Source organism: Gobius niger (assembly GCF_951799975.1).
Source record: "Gobius niger genome assembly, chromosome: 15".
NCBI classification, from domain to species: Eukaryota; Metazoa; Chordata; class Actinopteri; order Gobiiformes; family Gobiidae; genus Gobius; species Gobius niger.
Genome location: NC_136866.1, coordinates 11,458,710 through 11,477,756, shown reverse-complemented (window position 1 = coordinate 11,477,756; position 19,047 = coordinate 11,458,710). Strand labels below are relative to the sequence as shown.

The 19,047-nt window shown below is 41.0% G+C and overlaps 1 protein-coding gene across 2 annotated transcripts in view; it reads left to right on the top strand.

Annotated features, from left to right (window-relative positions):
- The window catches only part of tbc1d32 (TBC1 domain family, member 32), a 44,009-nt gene that overhangs the window by 2,674 nt on the left and 22,288 nt on the right, over window positions 1-19,047 (top strand). For both annotated transcript variants that reach the window (XM_079572014.1, XM_079572013.1), the window contains exons 11-24: window positions 460-559; window positions 1,203-1,334; window positions 1,873-1,962; window positions 2,554-2,696; window positions 2,846-2,973; window positions 3,143-3,344; window positions 3,569-3,633; window positions 4,262-4,400; window positions 5,520-5,607; window positions 5,970-6,088; window positions 7,337-7,456; window positions 7,702-7,790; window positions 14,544-14,666; window positions 17,091-17,199. In XM_079572014.1, the coding sequence (XP_079428140.1) occupies window positions 460-559; window positions 1,203-1,334; window positions 1,873-1,962; window positions 2,554-2,696; window positions 2,846-2,973; window positions 3,143-3,344; window positions 3,569-3,633; window positions 4,262-4,400; window positions 5,520-5,607; window positions 5,970-6,088; window positions 7,337-7,456; window positions 7,702-7,790; window positions 14,544-14,666; window positions 17,091-17,199 (1,647 nt within the window). The remainder of the gene's footprint in view (window positions 1-459; window positions 560-1,202; window positions 1,335-1,872; window positions 1,963-2,553; window positions 2,697-2,845; window positions 2,974-3,142; window positions 3,345-3,568; window positions 3,634-4,261; window positions 4,401-5,519; window positions 5,608-5,969; window positions 6,089-7,336; window positions 7,457-7,701; window positions 7,791-14,543; window positions 14,667-17,090; window positions 17,200-19,047) is intronic.

The following is a 19,047-nucleotide window of genomic DNA, read 5'->3' as shown; positions in this document are numbered from 1 at the left end:
GCCAGTACTTCTAGTCTTCTTCTTTTTGGCAGTTTTCTTTTTTAAGGATGTAGTGAATGTACTATAACAATACTGTATTTTCAAATAGAAAATCAGACCAGATTCAACTCATCATTGTTAATGCCCAGTATAGCTTTATATCATCCCATCCCTACTCTCTTTGGTGGCACTGTAGTACAGAATATTCCATTTATTACGGCATCAAAGTCACATAACAGCTGGCTATAAATCAAATCAATAAGGAGATTTTGAAGATAGATGTGTAAGTTGAATGCCATTTAAAAATGGATTTGTTTAATCCCGAATCTCTCTCTGAACTTTGTGGAGTGAATTAGCGAAAAATCATTGCCAAAGTTTTCATCCAATATAGCTCACAAACATTTTTCTAGAATGATCTGTAGCTAATCCCTGAATTGGAACCTTTTAACTCAACAAATCTCACCTTTTTCAACTTTTCAGATTGTGGTATCGCTGCAGGAGTGTATACATTATAAAGAATCCTGTGAAAGTTATAAAGAAGGAACAAATGCAAAAGAATCTGACGATCATCTGAAAATTGGTGAGTAAAAGACACTTAAAAAAACAACCAAAAAATGACAGAATTCATTCTACAGTGAGAACCTTTATTTCTTGTGCAGGTGCATTTATGTAAGAATAATGCTATCTTTACTTATCATACATCAACTGAAGTCAGCTCATTGCAACCATGGGCCAGAGTACTCGGGGTGCTAAATACCATTCTCAAAGGCAGATAAATGTGCGGTTGAGTCAGACAGTAATATGCCAGTCATTGCTGCAATCGCTACTCTCGTATATAAGAGTACATACTGCAGGGTATGTGTGTGAAAGGCTTATTTCATAATCCCACTGAAATAAACAAAATAATTCAGTCACATCATAATACTGGAATATATTAGTACCATAGTTTATTCAGATTGGCTAATGCTAACTAGCTGAGCTCAATGTCCAAAAACAAGCAAAGAAATATGTGTGAACAAGAAATAAATAATATGTGTGGCCGTGGTTAAGGCTGCTGCACATATTGCAGAACACAGTTGTGGGTTTGAGTCCCGGCTCGGACAAACTGTTGATTTTCTCTCGCTTCAGGCCCTCTCACTTATTATGCTGTCCTGTTTGATAATGGGATTGAATGGAAATGACAATGTTAAGTAAGTATTTTTTGTCTACATGTCCACACTCAGGTCAGAAAAGCGTCTACTCTGAAAAAGAGCTGGAGTATGCCCTCTTTGTGCACTCACTGTCCTTACTGGGGAAGCTGCTCATCTACACCAATGGGAGGAAGCTCTTTCCTCTTAAAGCTCAAAAGTGTAAAGGTATTGTTACACAACTCGTGTCATTCCAGTTTTATGCATGTCGTCTGCCTAGACATTAAGTTTATGTGCAAACATACACAATGAACTCTAGTACTATATCAATATGTGATGAAGACTTTCAAATAGTGGTTGTACTAAAGACAAATAGCCAAGGCCATAATAGTTTATGGTTTCTAAGGTAGTCTCTCCTTCACTGACAACAACATAATCTGTGTTTTTATTGTTCATAATCTCACAAAGGAATGTCTCATTATCTCAGACACCACTCCTCACTCTTTAGTGCAGTGCCTCGAGATACGTAACATCTTAAGCACATGGAAATAAACGTGCATAACAAGCACACCGTCTGTTGGTATTTTTCTACGTTTTAATTGCCATTTTCTCTCATCAAATTGTAGATAAGTATGTCTGCACATCGCTCTAAGATTGCCAATCAAATAACTAAAAGTCTTTCTAAATGCTTTGCTTGCTGCAGCACTGAGTAAGCTGAATACAGAGTAAGTTGTCTTATCATTACATTTTGATGATTACTTTTCAGATCCGGTCAGTCTGACGGAGCTGCTTGTCATCCTGATAAACATTATGTACCAACACCCAAAGGTGCCTCTCAGTGATGTCTCACACGCAGGTGAGGTCAACACCTGTGCTCTTCCTCCTCCTTTGGCTTGTGCACAGACTGGGAATTAATCTGGCTGGGAGAGCCCTGAGACCCTCCCTATGAGTAGTAGATACTGTCCTTCCTGACTGAGAGCATATCCTTTATCCGTAGCCTTGTACTGAGTCATGCTTTGTCTTCTAAAAGGCCTTGTGCTGCTGCCTGTGTTCTTCATCATGTGAAACTACACAGTTCAGTTCAACCTTGTCTCATCTCATTACAGATGTAAGGCGGCATTTAATGGTAGTTGTAAGTAAAGCCAATAGGAAGTCAAACCATTTAGATTTTCACAGTCAACTATGTTAAGAGCAATTAGCCCAGTCTGTTTGACTGTAAGTGCCTGCAACAAGACAGTCTCCTTAAACACACTATTTAAAAAAAAATCTAGACCAAATTAAATTGTAAATTCACACTGACTGTTGCCAGTTCTCTTTGTTGTATTCCCAGTGGGGGCATTACATCTTCTATTCTTCCAAAATCCCTTTTTTCTACACTATATTGCTGCATGGCACGTATCACAAGTGTAATCCATACTGAATAAATCATGTGTTTGTTTGTCCTCAGACTCGCTGTCTCCCAGCGGCTTGGTGATGGAGGTGCTGTGGATGCTGTGTGAAAGGACAGAGTGTGCTGCAGACTGTCTATGCCAGAGCCCCGTCATGGAGACTCTGCTAGCACCAGTCATAGCACTGCTCAGTGGGCACAAGGTCAAATACATTCACAAGTTCACCCTTACATTAGGGAATACATTTACAGTGTGATATTATGGTATAAAAAAAGATATTACAAACAGACCAAAACCATTTCAATTTCTTATTATTTTATGTAATAAGAATGTGTTCTTCATGGTTCACAGGTCAAATTAAAGTCTCCTCCAGCGACTTTGACACTCATTGCTGATGTGTTAGCGCAAATTGCCAACAGCAACAAAGGATTCGAACTCTTCTTACACAAGAAAAATGTGGTGATGCCCCACAGTGAGAGGTGAAACTTATTTTAATTTTTAAGCATAATTACAGATTTGTATTATTATTACCAAAAATAAAAATAAGAATTTATGTCCAAGCAAAGCGTGATTTTTCTCTATTACTACATATTATATGACACAGACAGATAAGAGATAATTCAAAAGCCTGCTCCTCTTTTCTTCCAGGACCTTTGCCGCACATGTCATTGTTCAGTTCACTCTGAAGTTGTTGAATAAAGAGCTCCCGGGGCTGAGTGACCCAGAGGTTTTCTATTCTCTATGCGGAGCCTTCATATTTGTGTGTCGACAGATGTACAACACCTGTGAAGGTCTCCAGGTGCTTCGACCCTACGGCCTGCACAACGCACTTGCTTCAGCGTGGAAACAGGTGACTGACAATAGGACAAGCATAATGACTCATGTAGTGGTAAACTGGGGCGTTATTGTAGAGCCCAGCCTAGATCGGACTCAAATTGTTAGAAATGTGAGTCCAATCACTGTAAGAAATATAATAAAAATATGTGGTTGTTTTATGGACATCCTCAGAAATGAGATGGCACACTCAAGGGTACATAAATAAAATAAACATTGATATCTTGTGTTTTTCTTTAGATCAGAGAAAAACTTGTTACATCAGCGCCTGGAACCAAAGCATCGACCGGTGAACGTGAGAACACGTAAGGATTTGGTTTGGACATCATTCAGACTTAGTCACCACCATTTGTTTTCTATTGAGTTATATATAGTGTTCTTTGTTCTAAAGCCACTATACATTTAATTACTTGAAGTTCAGTGGGTGTGGCCAGTGATTATCAGATGCTATCAATATGCCTTTGTACTTTGTTGACTCAGACATTATTCTTGAGTTGCTCTGACAGTTACAACTATACATTGTTTTTAAATACCGCAGTTTAGGATTACAAGTGCCTTGTACAAGATAATATCTTTCTCTGTAACTTTCAAGGGAATGAGTGTAACTTATTATTTGCCTAATGTAGATTAGAGAAGCACTGAGGCAGTTTCAATGGAAGTTAAAATCAACAGCAAAGAAATGAATCTTAGTAAAAGTCGCCTTGTTTTTAACTCATGTAGCTCAGTATTATGTATGTATTATGGTGTATAAAAAAACAAAACAAAACCATACAATATGATAGGTTGATCTTCCAGCCAGGTGTTTATGACTGTTAGCCTGGTTTAATAAAGGATGAATAAAGTTTAACTTTAACTTAAATCACCATTACCGCTATATGTCATGTATAAGTAAAGAATAATGAAATCAAATGTTTTCCCCCCATTCTGATCCAGGCACATGTGGGAGGAGACGATCCTGGACAGCCTGTTGAACTTTGCTGTGACTCCTAAAGGTTTATTACTTCTTGAGCAGACCGGAGCTATCAATGAGTGTGTTGGATACATGTTCTCTCGCTTTACCAAAAAGCTACAGGTACTCATCAAGAGTTTACCTCAGGCTACGAGCATTATTTAACATGATTTAATTGAACTTTCATGTTATTGTTATTGTACACAAATGAACATAGTTGGAGCAACATATAACATGATCATTTTGCAAGACATATTTGAATCTTGAAAAATAGTGGTTTATTTTAGCAACATGTCGTTCACTTCTTTGTTTGTGAGAAATCAGAACAACATGGCAACAAGAAGGTGATAGAAGTTGCTTTCTTTATTTATCGTTACAGTAGAGATACCACATGTCAAATCAAACTGTTCATAGTTTCTTGTTTTATCCACTTGAGTATCATTCTGTTCATCTGTTACTGAATACACTAGATCAATGTTTTCTTCTCCTAGAAACCAGATTAAGCTGTGCCTTGTGACTACTGAAGAAGGAAATTGCAAAAACCTAGATCATAAATTTGAACTGTGTTGTCAGTAAGTTAAAATGTAAGCTCAGATAAGATTCACTAGAACTCTACTCTATTTAACTTTTACAGCGTTACATCGATACTGCTTAGTGCTACTAAACACGTCCTGGAACCAGTCACATTGGCACATGGTTGGTTATAATCATCAGTGATAGCGTCACTGTGCCAAAGTGTAATATTGCTGGAGGCTACGATCTTGAGAACAATCTCAAGACCGTAGAAAGTATATTTGTCTCTTTATTAATCTGTTACCTATTCTATCATATTACTTAGCATTTATACAAAGACGCCCGACTCTGCATTGACAAACTAGGTATATTCTGAGGACATTTTGTTTTGTTAGCGTGGGCACTGTGCTATTGACATGCACTGTAGGTATTTCTCCCTGATTTACATTGCAGACATGCACACACAAACAACCTCAGCAGACTTTAGCTAATTCCCTCTGGGCTTAATTTGCTTCCATTGTTTATGCACCGCCATAATTGCTGCTCTCGTTTTAGTATTTCTCCTAAATTATTATTGAATGTAATTATATTTTGTATTTTTCGGTGGCAGCATGGCGCCAGTAATTAATAGAGGGCTCAGAAGTGGCAACGGCCCATTATTCTTTTTTTTTGTCTCTTTCAGCTATTTTAGGCAGTCATTTTCAATTATCTTAATGTTATTTCCTTTAGGTGAGCCGATGTGAAAAGTTTGGGTATGGAGTGATGGTGACACAGATTGCGGCGACTGCCCCGGGAGTGGTGGCTCTAAACAGCTCAGGTGCAGAAATAGTTTAATATTCTTAACCTCTGCCTTAACCGAGTGCATTTCTCCAGTTCAGCTTTACCCAAACCCATAAGGTCACAGCCTATAGGCCAGACTAACACCTCATTTGAAAGCTAAGACCTTTTTTTGTTGCTTTTTCATCACTTTTTAGCCATGTTTTAGTCGCTTTTTTGTCACATTTTGGTTTGCGTTTTTTCCCCTCCATTTCATCACCATGTCAACGCTTTTTTTTTCCCAAGAAGCTTTTAGATTTGGATAAAGCCAAACTGGAGAAAATGTGCTCGACTAAGGCGTTAATTGAGAGGTTTCTTTAATTGCATTTATGACAGTTTTTTTTTTTTTTACATTTTTCTCAGGTTTTGTCCGGGCTTTGGTGCTCGAGTTATGGTCAGTGCTGGAATGTGGCAGTGAAGATTTGAGGGTCGCTCGTCCAAAACCGACGCCTATGGATCCAATTGACCGGAGCTGCCTGAAGGTAAAAGACCCCATTACACTTTCAAACACCAAACAATGCCTTTATGTCGTCTAAAATGGAGTTGTGAAGGATTGTTTTGTTTTAGACTGGAACACATTGCCAGTTTTCTGTTTATTCAAAGCTTCAGAGAGACAGTGTGTGTTATTGGCATCCGACTGCAGCCAAGTCATTTCTCTCTCAGTGACGGGGGCCAACTGAAAATGAACAACCGGCCAAGTGTGAACCCTGCCCCGGCTGCCGCTGGTGCCTACAAAGTTTGTCTTATCTGCAGGTCAGACTTGGGGCACACACCGACCTTCAAATCCACAGAGAAACCTGCTTCGGATGTGTTCGTAAGGCGGACTAACTGTAATCTCTTTAGGCCGACGGTGGACCGAATCCCAAGTCACTTAGTAGTTAGAAACCTACTTTTATGTGTTGCTTAATTTTTAATATTGAAGACATGAAAGAGAATGAAGATATTTCTCCAATACATCACACTGCCAGGAAAAGATCAAAGAATAATCGCTCTGAAACGATTCATGACAAAAGAGTTGTATTAAGCGTGAAGGCTTTGTTGTACATACCTTTCAACTGTTCATAGCAGTTAATGTAATGTAACACGTTCTTTTTCTTTAACCTCTTAACCCCCACCTTAACCAAGCACATTTTCTCCAGTTCGGCTTTACCCAAGTCTAAAAGCTTCTGGACTGGAGCTTACAGCCTATAGGCCAGCGTAGCGCCTCATTTGAAAGCTAAGACCTGCAAAACTGACCTAAACTGATCTAAACTGATCTTTTTTCTTGCGTTGTTTGTGGCTTTTTTGTTGTGAGTTTATCCTTGTTTTCTTCTTTTTTTTTTGGTTTTGCGTTTTCATTCTCATTTTTGTCTTATTTTCATCTCTTTTTTCGCCTCATTTTTGTTTCAGTTTTGCCTTGTTTATGTCCCTTTTCTGTTGCTTTTTTAGTTGCATTATCTTCCTTGTTTTCATCACTTTTTTGTTGCGTTTTCATCACATTTGGCGCTTTTTCATCGCTTTTGTTGCCATGTTATTGTTGGTTAATTTACGTCACTATTTTGATGCTTTATTCACAACGTTTTTTTGGTTAATATAAGTGGTTAATACAATCCTTTTGATACTTTTAAATTCATAAAAGCTTATACACAATTCTTAATATGTAACAACTATGTTTTGTTACATGAGGTTAAATCAATGTGAGTTTTTAAACATCGCTAAATATTTGTTTTGTCTGTGTTTTCTCTCCCTAGTCCTTTCTCTCCCTGGTGAACCTGCTCTCCTCTTCCCAGTCTGCTTGGGAACTGCTTGGCCGTCAGACTCTAGCCAACAAGAGTGAATACACTTTGAGAGAAATACCCGCATCCATCTCAGTGAGTCTACTCCTTACGCTGCTCAGTGCTTACCCTTCCATTACAGTGCCTTTTCTAACCACTAGAGGGCATGGTTGCACTTCACCTCCACTCCCCACACACCCACCTGTTCTATGTCTCTCTCAAAACTCCTCACACAAAAGACTCTGTAGGTGATGTTTATACCCACTATAATAATATCTGCGCTTTTGCACCTGAGCCATCCTCTCCACAACCTCTCTCTCTCTCTTTTTTTTGCTCCTCAGGATTTGATCGACAGGCTGATTGCTATGAATTCAGATGCCAAGATCCGCTCGCTCTTTCACTTTGAGCAATCTCACACGTTTGGCCTGAGGTGAGGCTGAACTATATTTCTTCCATCTTGCTTAGCGCCAGCAGGGGGGCACACAATATCCGATTAGCACCTGGGCACCGCACGGAAGCCACACATAAACATTGGCACTTTTATACCTTTTCTGATTGACATTGTTCTTTATGCTTAGATTACCTGGCGTCACAAAGCTGATGGAATGATTTCTGCGGATAAGTCTGGTTGTGTGTGCGTGTTTTTTGGACTCTGGATATTTAGCATTTCGGAGGAGAGGGAAGAAAAGAGGTTAAGGTTATAGTTGTGGGCAAGCCTTCTGAATTCTACAGCTACAGTAGACCCACTCAGAGTTTAGGCCGAGGTGTATTGATTTTAGACAGATATTATGTCAAGACAAGAGATTCCCAGTGTGTTTAAATCTATACCATGGTTCTGCTCAGACGACACTAAAACCACAGGGGTGTTCAAAGTGAGGAGTGATAATAATAGATGATAGTGATGATAGGTTTAGAAGCAAATCAAATAATACTATGTGTTATTAAATGTACATACCTTCCACTCAAATATTGTACTTCAGATCTAGAATGAATGAAATGGTGGGGTTCCCAGTCCATCTCATCATCATTATTAGGAGATTGGCCTGAAATCTGTTGAAGACCTTTGACTTGGGGCATAATGGAAAATGGTGTGAAAAATTGTCACTTTTTTGACCAGTATAGTAAGCTACTTCAATGATTTCGACAACACAAACAACATACACTTTGATTGACTCTATGGACCTGATCTTCCACCTGGCGCAAGGCCAGCACTGCTCCAAACAAGATGGCCATCTTGCATGTACACAGCTGTTTCGCTAATGGACGGAGCCACTGGCGAGAGGGCGTTGTTTTTAAAAACAAGAAGTCGACTGACTTCCTCGTGCATATCATGCACATCATCTCGTATTTTGCCTTTAGCATCATATGCTTTTATAAGCTCTCACCATAGACATAATATTAAAAGACCGTCATTACTCACTCCTCCTCGTTTGACAAAATAACTACGTTCAATCATGGCGGATTTACAGACACCTCCTCCCCAGCTGTGACCAAGCATGTTCCTGAAAAGGGCATATGGGCGGGATCTTCACTGTAGACTCGGCCCTTGCGTGACATGTAGTTCGGTCATAGCAGCTCCAATGTTAACAGTCCAGCTCTCAATAAGATAAGATAAGATAAGATAAACCTTTATTAATCTCACAAAGGAGAAATTCACTTGTTACAGTCGGCGTTACTTCACAGTCTTATTGTACAGTCTGACAGCAGTGGGGATGAAGGCTTTGCGGTAGCGCTCCGTCCTGCACTGAGGGTGTCTCAGTCTGCCACTGAGAGAGCTGCACAGCTCTTCTACAGTCCCGTGCAGTGGGTGGGAGGTGTTGTCCATGATGGAGGTGAGCTTGGCTAACACCCTCCTGTCCCTCACCTCCTCCACAGAGACCAGGGGGCAGCCCAGGACGGAGCTGGCCCTCCTGACCAGCTTGTTCAGTCTGTTCTTGTCCCGCTCTGTGCTGCCCGGGGCCCAGCACTCGGCAGCGTAGTGGGGAGCAGAGGCTACCACAGAGTCATAAAAAGTCCTGAGCAGAGGCCTGCTCACTCCGAAGGACCTCAGTCTCCTCAGAAGGTGGAGGCGACTTTGGCCCTTCTTGTACAGGGCGTTGATGTTGTGGGACCAGTCCAGTTTATTGTTGAGGTGAACACCCAGGTACTTGAAACTGTCCACCTCCTCAATGTCCTCCCCCTGGATGTTCAGCGGTGTGTGCGGTAGTGGCTTCCTCGTGAAGTCGATCACCATCTCCTTCGTCTTACTGGTGTTCAAGCACAGGTGGTTGCGCTCACACCAGTCCACAAAGTCTATGATGACTGACCGGTACTCCAGGTTGTAAATAGTTTACAACATTTCTAAAAAAATTCTTACGAAAACCAGCCTGGTCCAGCCTTATTATTACAGGAGGAATATCTAGCTGTATAAAGTTTTTTATAAAACAGGCACCAGGCTTTACAGTTGTTTAGAACGTCTCTAAAGTCCAATATATGCAATGTAAAACTAGCTTGTTCAGCCACCACTATATGGAGGTACTGCAGCAATGGCGGCCAATGGCGGCCAATGGCAGCCCCTAGCGTCACTGTCGTTAATCTCTGCTACAAGCGGCCATTGGCGCTAAAAACTTTATTTATCCCACCATAAGTTAAACGCATAGTTGCATTAACGTGACCCAAACAAAAGCACATGTTCCCCTCCACTCCCCCACAGCCCTTCTCCCTTGCCCACGCTATTCCCAGTCGCGGAGTCTGATTCGAGAAAAGAGGTTGTTCTACATGACATCGCCATTGGCCCTGGGTGTTTTCCAGCACACATACTGCCTACTTAATATGTGGTCTGGAGCTGAAAGTTCTCACAGAGTGCTCTTACTAAGAGTGCTCTTACTAAGTTACGCTATAGTCTGCATTAGAAACACAAGATCAGGCCCTATATCTCTTTTATAGCATGTCACATCCTCCTCATGTCTTTCATCTCTGTGTTTCTTGGCCAAAACAATTGACAGCTATGCAACCTCTTGACAACTGCCACCCAGGCCACTGCAGGCAGCATTTCTTTTTGTTTGTATACTTTATTGTCCCCTTAGGGAAATGTGTCCTCTGCATTTAACCCATCCTTCGATGCTGCTGGGGCAACCCGTAAGGAGCAGTGGTCGACGGCAATGCCGTGTGCGGGGACCCATCTCCATGATGTGGAGCCAGGCTGGTGGTCAGAATCACCTGACTGGAGGATTCACCTATTGCACATGTTCTTAGTGGTAGAGGAAACCTACGCAGACACGGGGAGAACATGCAAACTCCACACAGAAAGGCCCAGGTGGGAATCGAACCCGTGACCTTCTAGCTGCGCTACTGTACCGAGTTGTTGTGAGTCTAGTTTACAGAATTAGAATTCAGCTTGCAAAGGCTGAGGAATCTTTTATTAAAGTTTTTATTTATACTAATACGGGCGGGCAGCGGGAAAGAGGGGTAAAATACAGTAGTTTCCCAGCCAAAGCAGGACACTTGACAGCTATGGACACTGTCAGTGAGCAGAGATCGCCACAACACACACAGTAGCAGACTTTCACCTGCTCTATCTGTGTCCCTGTATTTACTATAGTACTTGTTGACAGAGCAGTTTAACCAACTTATTTATTCTGTGCCACGCATACCCTTTAAAGGTGATACAACAGTTGTCACAGTGCTGGCCACAGATTCATCAGTTGTGCATCAACGAACACGGGCAATGTAAATGTCATCATACGTATGTCAATAAGATGCAGAAAAGATTAGTCACAGCGAGCAATGTATTAGTGGGTTCCACAGTTCAGGGAGTGAAAGCAAACTCTATGATAATACATGCAAGTGTGTCGCCTTCGATGAAATTTGCAGTAAGTATAACTACTGACTCATTCCGACAATACCGACGGGCTGATACTGAAACGGCGGTAACTTGGCCGAGTGAATCGAGGAGAGACATTTAAATTAAGGGTGACACTATGACTGGGGCTTTTATTTCATTTCTGCAAACCGCTTCGCCCTGCCACGGCCCTGTGAACCTTCACCTTTTCCACCATGTTTTCATGTCTGTATGATACAAAAACTGCTGTATTTCTCGCATATGGAAATTTCACACTCGGTATTCCACTTAAGATCTTTCCTCATGGCAATAGAACTTTGATACAGGTGGACATTATTTCCCAGAATGAACCACTGCGCTTGAAAACATGCAGCTTCTTCTTGTGTTTATCATACAGAAATGTCCAGATCTAGTCAGCCAGATCAAAATCCCTTTCTATATATAATGTCAACAACTTAATAGATTTCATTGGTTTTGCTTGTTGGAAAAAATAGCTTTACATCACGCCTGTATCCATTCTAGAAAGGCAGTCTACCTGCGCTGTGACCGGAGAGAACCAGGGCTCCAGGTTAATTTGTTCTGCTGTTGATGTGTCACATACAGCACATGTTGAATAAAACATATTGCTGCAGGTGGGTTATTTGTTTTCTCCTCGAGGCCGCTCGCTGTTGTTTGATTCTAATTTAATTCTGTGTCTTACTTACCATAATGTAATGATCTCCCAGGAGAAAAAACTAAAAAATGTCGACTCTGAGAACATAAACAAAAACTCTTGATTCCTTCAACACAAACCTTTTAAAATATAAATCTCTGTTTTCTTCCCTGCTGATCTTCAGACCCTAATGAGAGCTAAAATCCCCCGGTCTTTTCCCCTGGTTCTTAAAAAGCCTCTTTGTTGTCATGGTAACACAAGCTCCATCTATTTCTCTTTTTCTAGTCGAAATTGCGGGTCTTATTCCACCTTCCCAACATATGGCACATGACTTGAGTGTAAAGCTAGATGCTTGTCACTTCATATTGCTGATTGGTTTTGTGATTGTTCATAGAAAGCTTGAATTGTGAAAATTGTAATTGTGACATAGTACAGTGGGACAAGGCCTCGTGGAAAGCCCAGGACACGCTGGTGGGACTATGTCTCCGAGCTCGCCTGGTGTCGCCTCAGGGTCCCCCCAGAACAGCTGGAGGAGGTGTGCGTGGATCAGGAAGTGTGTTCATCCAAACATGTCCTTTGTAGGCTTGTTGTGCTCACTCTGATGTCGTCAGGAGTGAAAGACTGGACAATGGCAGCTACTCAGGCAATGAAGTAGTTGTCAAGGGTGTCTGCTACATCAGAGCGGTTGTTTAGCAGTTGTCCGTCTACTTAAAATGTCATGCACTTCACATTTAGAATTGTATAAAATGTACTTAACAAAGCCGCTGAGACGGCCAGGCGTGGTCCACTTCATCATAAAGGCCCTATCTGACTGGAACACTGCAGTCATCCTAGTAGTCTATATGTTTAAAGTGGTGGAGGTCACGGGGCCTGTCAGCCTCTCAGCCTCTCGCTGCGCCGCTGTCAGATGCACAGAGCGAACACGTCAGTCAAACGCTCCCATCTCTGCCCTGTACACCGGCAAATCCAACAGCTGTTTACCACAATGGGCCCCGTACGCGCCACCCATAACAACTACTGTGTCAGGGAGGCCGACGATATTCAGCCGGCATTCAGTCGACATGCGACGGATTGGAAATGGAACTGACATTTTGTGAAGCTAACAACATAATCACTCTGACATTTAAGTTGGTTGTAAAGCTCTTTTGTAGAATCAGTGTTCAAATTAAGATGACCAAAGAGAGGGGCTTTTGTCAGCTGAACAAGACGTATAAATCCCATTATTTTGAAGTTGAATACGAAGTTGTATCACAGGGATGCACGACTGCTCAAAACCAATTCCAATGGTCGCAATTAGCATTTTGGCAGTACAACATCCTTCGTTGTCAATGTGTCTCGTCTTCATGGAATCCTAATGTTTAAAACTTGATATCTGTGTAGTTTAAACTGCTACAAAGATGTTCTGAAATGCATGTGACTTCAGTGGTTTAGCGGTTTATCTGTCTTTTCTTAAATGTTAACGATCGCGAACACTTTTCACAAAAATGTAAATGCTTTTCCAAAATAGTGTGGCCCTTTTTTCTTTTATCGGTGTTTATATCTTTGTTTTTTGGGGTCAATGACATCATCACAAAACATCACAAAATGGCATCAGGATAGCAGTTTTGTTTGAGAATGCAAACCATAGGCTATATCAAAAAAAGAAAATTGGAATTGGACCGCAGTTGTTTGCTTTGTCTGGTAGAAAGGAGATTGTGCGTTTTATCTGACAAGAAACATATAGAGTAAGCACACCTACACACGCGAAGTAAATACTGTAGGTGACGTGACTTGCGATGAAGGAATTTCAGAGATTGGATTCTTAACCCTTCAACCCACAGGCATTTGACCATTGTGCAACATGCTAAGAAACTGACACACCCTCCTCAAGTTCCCACAAGCAGTAAACAACAATAGATTAGCCGAATAAAGTTGAGCAGATTTATTTACTACCTTTGTGACTGTATTTAAATGTATTTGCTTTAGGGGCATTTCCAGAGGAGCAGTGAGGGTGTTTCCACAGCCCAAAGGGGTGTCCTAACTGCTCCAGCCCCAGACCACTTCAGCCATGGGGTCTGGAGCGGTTTGGAGGGGAAAGGGGAGGGGGACATGTCACCACTCTGATTGGTCAGGCCTTTGAGAGTCAATAGTCGGCTTGTATATTCAAAGTTAGCTTTCTCATCACAAGTTTAAACCAGGCTCTGTCATGACTTGTTATCCAGGGAGAGGCGCAAATGCAAAATTCCAATGTGTCCATTTACATGCATTGTCTTTTAATCAGATGTGTCCGTTGAGCATTTTAGTACTGAAAGTGAAAAAAAAAAATCTTTGTAGGAAAAAATAAAAGAGAGTATGTTTTTCCACCATGTTCTCTTGTGTCTCAAAAGGCTGTGGCAGATTAACAGGCTGCTTAAGTTCAGTGTCATTACCAGCACCAGAAAATGAACCATGAAGCTTCTCCCAAGGGCTCCTCCTTAACAAAGCCTCCAATTGGCCACGGCTGGCATTTGGAGAAAAAAAAAAAAACGTGTTGACTGATCCAGCGCTTGAGTCCAGACACAAACAAAAGGCCCGGGGAAATCGCGAAAGCAAATGAAGTTATGTTGTCTTTGTTCTTAGGAGACATTTTCCAGTTTTAAAGCTCGGCTACAGTATCACCATCAGCCAGACGCCGCCGCCGTATTTGCATTGCTTTGTATTTTTATGTGTTTGTTTGTGTGGTTTTTGTGCAGGCTGCTCAGTGTGCTTTGCTGTAATCTGGACACTTTCCTGCTGCTGGAGAGTCGCTTCAGCATCTGCTCCATGCTGCTGCAGAATCAAAAGGAAAACGTGGCCGAGCTGGGCAACGGCGAAGGGTACAGGTTCACCAACAACGCACTTGACAAACCGTAAAAATTCATATCAAAAGTACATGAGCTATTTATGTTCTCTATTCAAAAACGGTAGATACAACTCCTAATGATCAACTACTGCTGCATCCTCTTTTTTTATTCGCATGAGACTACACCACTACTTTCTACCAAGTCCAAATTATAAGTGGACAGAAAAAACTCACAAGCATAACATAGTTTTAATGGCCTTCCTGGTCCTGGATATATACAGCTACTTTAACTACTGCAGACATTACCTCTTCAAATAGGCTAATCATTATACAAAAATGTACAAGCTAGTGAGAAACTTAGAAAGAATATGCAAGACTTAATTAATATGAGTACATCTAAAATCGGAAAAGGACAAGTTACAATAGGCATTATTTCAGCGTAGCATTTTAAGTTAACACATTAACACATTGTACTGCACTGTTTTGGGGATTTAGTGCCAACAATCCAGACCATTCTTCATGATATTTGTTGCACCACAGCATATTCTATGTTATAGCTATGGACACATGCTATGGCTCCTTTGAAAGGTGAGACTCTAAGCTCTCAACAGGTGAAAACCGTTTAAATCACAGATATTTTTTTTAGAAATGGATATATTGCATGTTTTATGAAACACTCTCCTTTCTGATTAACTCCTCTCTCCTCCTCTCTCCTAATCTCTCCTCTATCCTCTCTGGACAGGCACTAACATTATGGGAAGAGGCAAATGCCTAAATATCTCCATTTCAAGTCAGTTTTCAAGGACAACGTTGTTGACACGTTTTGAAGCACTGCATGTTGCCGCTAATCTCGTGTGCACTTATACAGCCTGGTTCTCGGATTAAAAACTTAGACAGGATGCTTCTCAGCCGTCCTTGAACCGATTTTAACCATTTAAAAACTCAGAGAAATGTTAAATCTCAACAGTTTCGATCTTTCCATGTTAGGCCTCTCTGCTTTGTCAAGCTCGCTCCAGAGAGCTTCAGAGAAGTGTCGACTTTACACCTGTTAGTTCTGTCCGCCAAAGAAAAGAAAAGATACGCAATAATAGATATGCAAATGTCCAGATTGTTACTTTTCGTGATTTATTTCACTGCTGTTCATCACAGAGCTACCAAAAGCACACGTAAGGTGTAATAGAGTGTCTAAACAAACACGTTTTTCAGTTTTTGGCACTCAATGTGTTAAGTTTAAACACCTTATTTTCTTCTAGTAGTGGAACGAAATTGGTTTTGTCCATTTAGATGTGTCAAAGTATCACAGTAGTCTACCTAAAAGCACTAAAAATGGTACCATATCACACTCAGTACCTGCAGCCATTACAACATAATATATATTTTTTCTCTCTTATTCAAAGCTACATTACATTTTGCACTTACATATCCATTCAATTGTTTGAAAAGGCCACTGCCGCATGTACACACACTGAAAGCTTTCCCTGCGTCGTATCCGGCCTTTTAAAAAGATAATCAGTGTTTTTTGGCACATTGCAGCCTCGCATCTCTATTTTTCTCCTTACCCATTCACTCAATACCCGCTGCATAGCCTTGACACAACACTTTCTAGATGCATTTACTGCTCGGTTGAAAGAATACTGTTTGTTTGGCTGTAATAAAATAAAGCAGAAACAAATTGAAAAGGCTGTTTGCGAGCGAGGGTGCTAAAGAGGCCTGTCTCCTGGTAAATGTCTGGCAGAAGTTTGGAGATTGGTGCAGAATAGAAAAGAGGCTGCGAAATGCCAGCCCACGTCACATGTCTGAGTGTTGGCTGGACTGTGGAGAGTCGGGGCGAGATGGCGATGATTTATGCCTCTATTTCTTTCAGCTGGCCCCCTCTCCCGCTCTCGTCCCCGTAATGGCCACTGGCATCGGCATCCCTTTACCCTCACCTCATCATTCTGACGTTCAAAGTCCTCTAAACTTCTCTTTGCTGTTTGGGGTTGTCATAGTCTGCTCACCAGTATTGTGTCACCGCTCCTCTTTAAAACATTTGACTCTATAAGCAACCAGAAAGCAGAATGAGCCAGATCCAATGTCTGAAATCAGCTCGGAAAAATATATTTGGACTCTCGCTTATGTCAACAATCCCAGCACTTGTCCCCCAATCAAGTCCCAGTTCGTGTCAGACAGGCCTCCCGTCGTTTAAGTGACTGAATTCTGAAGGTTCTTAGCTTTCAAATGTGGAAAGGTATGTTCACATATAGTTAAACTGGTGCTTGTGTCTTCATCTACAGCTTAAGGCAACCCAAATTCAGTTGTAATGACGCATCCCACATAAAAGCCACTACCTTTAACTTTCATCCGGGAATGCCTTTCAACCATAATGAAAGGATAATACAGTTGTTCGTGTTGCATATGAATTCCTCAGTCTTTTCTTTGAGGAAGTAACGTCAATCTTTGTTTTATGATTTATTCACAGGGCGATCATCCTGGACAGCTTATCAGTGGAGAGGAACTACGTGCTGGTGTGTGCGAGTGTCGTTGGAGGTCCCTCAGAACGGATCCTTCCCCCTCGGTCCCTGCAGGAGGTCAGTTCTCTTGGACGAAATAGAGGAATTGTGAGAGAAATTAAAATGAGACATAGTATTCAGATGGGAAAGGTGTATTTATTGTTGTGAAAATATTCTATTTCTTTAAGGTGGGGTCTGAAATACATATTTAGCTTATTAAAAGGAAAATGCATAACGATGAACCATAGGAATATAAACATTAAACCTCAGGTGTGGTAAAAGTGTAGTGTTGATAGAATACTTACCATAGTAGTTGTAATACTTACCATGGTCAATCGATGTTGGTTGTGAAGGAAAGTGAGTATGGTAAGAAGGTATGCTGGGGGGCCATGCGCAGCCACGGAGGAAGAATAGCAAGTGGAGGCTCCTCCAACTATGTTATATAAACATTGGAGTCAACACATGCATTTTACGTGCATGAGAGGGCACAAGGGAGGAAGTCGCATACATGAGAGTACATGAGCACTTAATAGATTACAATCCATTACCTACAAGCCACTTGTCATTTGACAGGTGAGGTGGGGGTCAGGGAGCAGAAGTGGCCTCAGGGTATGTCGGAAGGGGATTTAAAAACTCTGTAGATGGCTCTGATGGGAGACAGCCTTGGAGAGTAGATAGCTTATTGACATTTGTGTCTTCCATCTGCAAGTGAAGATTTGTAATTTTTCTTTAACTTTAATAAGTTAATAAATCTTAGTTTCTGCCTGTGCCCGGTTTGTGATGTTTGTTTTGATTTTCCGAACAGTGTCAATATGGTTTCTATTTCCGCCCGTCATATAAAAATGATCACCTAAAACGTCATGTGATGGGAAAATTGGATATTATCATGAAGTTTCCAACGTTATTTTATATTGAAAACAGTGTTGTTGTTTGCAGCCCTCAGAGTTTTAGTCTTAGTGTTTTGGATGAAAATACTTTTTAGTCTTAGCCACAGTCTTTAGTTCAGTTAAAAATGCAGCTATTAGTATTTCAACAAATGAATTTAGGTTGATTAGTATTGGAAATTGGGATGAAGTTTACACCACAACAGGCAGTATTAATATTGTGAAAAGGGCTGTTCCTTATAGCGGCTCTTCCTTTGATCATCTCTTTGAGGTTGCTTATTAACAGAGTTGTCTGCACATTCGTTCATCAACATGCTTTCTGCGCTCATACTGCTACTGTATTAAATTGCGTTGCCTGCGAGTCCATGTGACATTCAGACAGCGCCTCTGTCACGTGTAGCGAGTGTGTTCTCCGGCTCCGCGCTCAAGCACTCATTTGAAACGGCTGAGGAACCACTTTCTAACATTTTCATCTCACCAACGAAAACTCATAAACGCCTCATCATGTATTAGTCACCAAAGGGCTATTTTTTGCTCATCACTGCTACATTATCATCCTCAAAAAAGAGCGTCCACAAAATGATTTTGTTATGTATAAAAGCTGCTCACCCTGTAGTTAAGAACTCTTTTAAGATACTACATCTGTACATCTAATAACAATACAGATTCTGTTTTTTTTTTTTTTTTTTTCTTCTTCTTGTGTCTTGTGGACCAAACTCTGAATGTGTTATTTTTTGCCTTCTGGCGAGTTCGATGTTGTCCTGATGATTTCCAGCAGCTGTTAGGATGTTGTTTGAAGCAGCTTGTTTTGGGCAAAGTTATCAATTATGTAGGTGTTGTTTACAGACTCTCCTCTGAAACTAATTTAAGACGAGGTCAAGTAAAGGATTGGAAAAGGATTGAAATCTGCAGTGTGAAAATTGCTTTTGATTAAGTTTTCAAACAGTAGCATGAGAAGGTGTCAGGTGTGCCTTGAACTTTGTGATTCAAAGACAAAACAAAACATCTTTGCTCTCAAAGTGTTATGTTATCGTTATGCTTA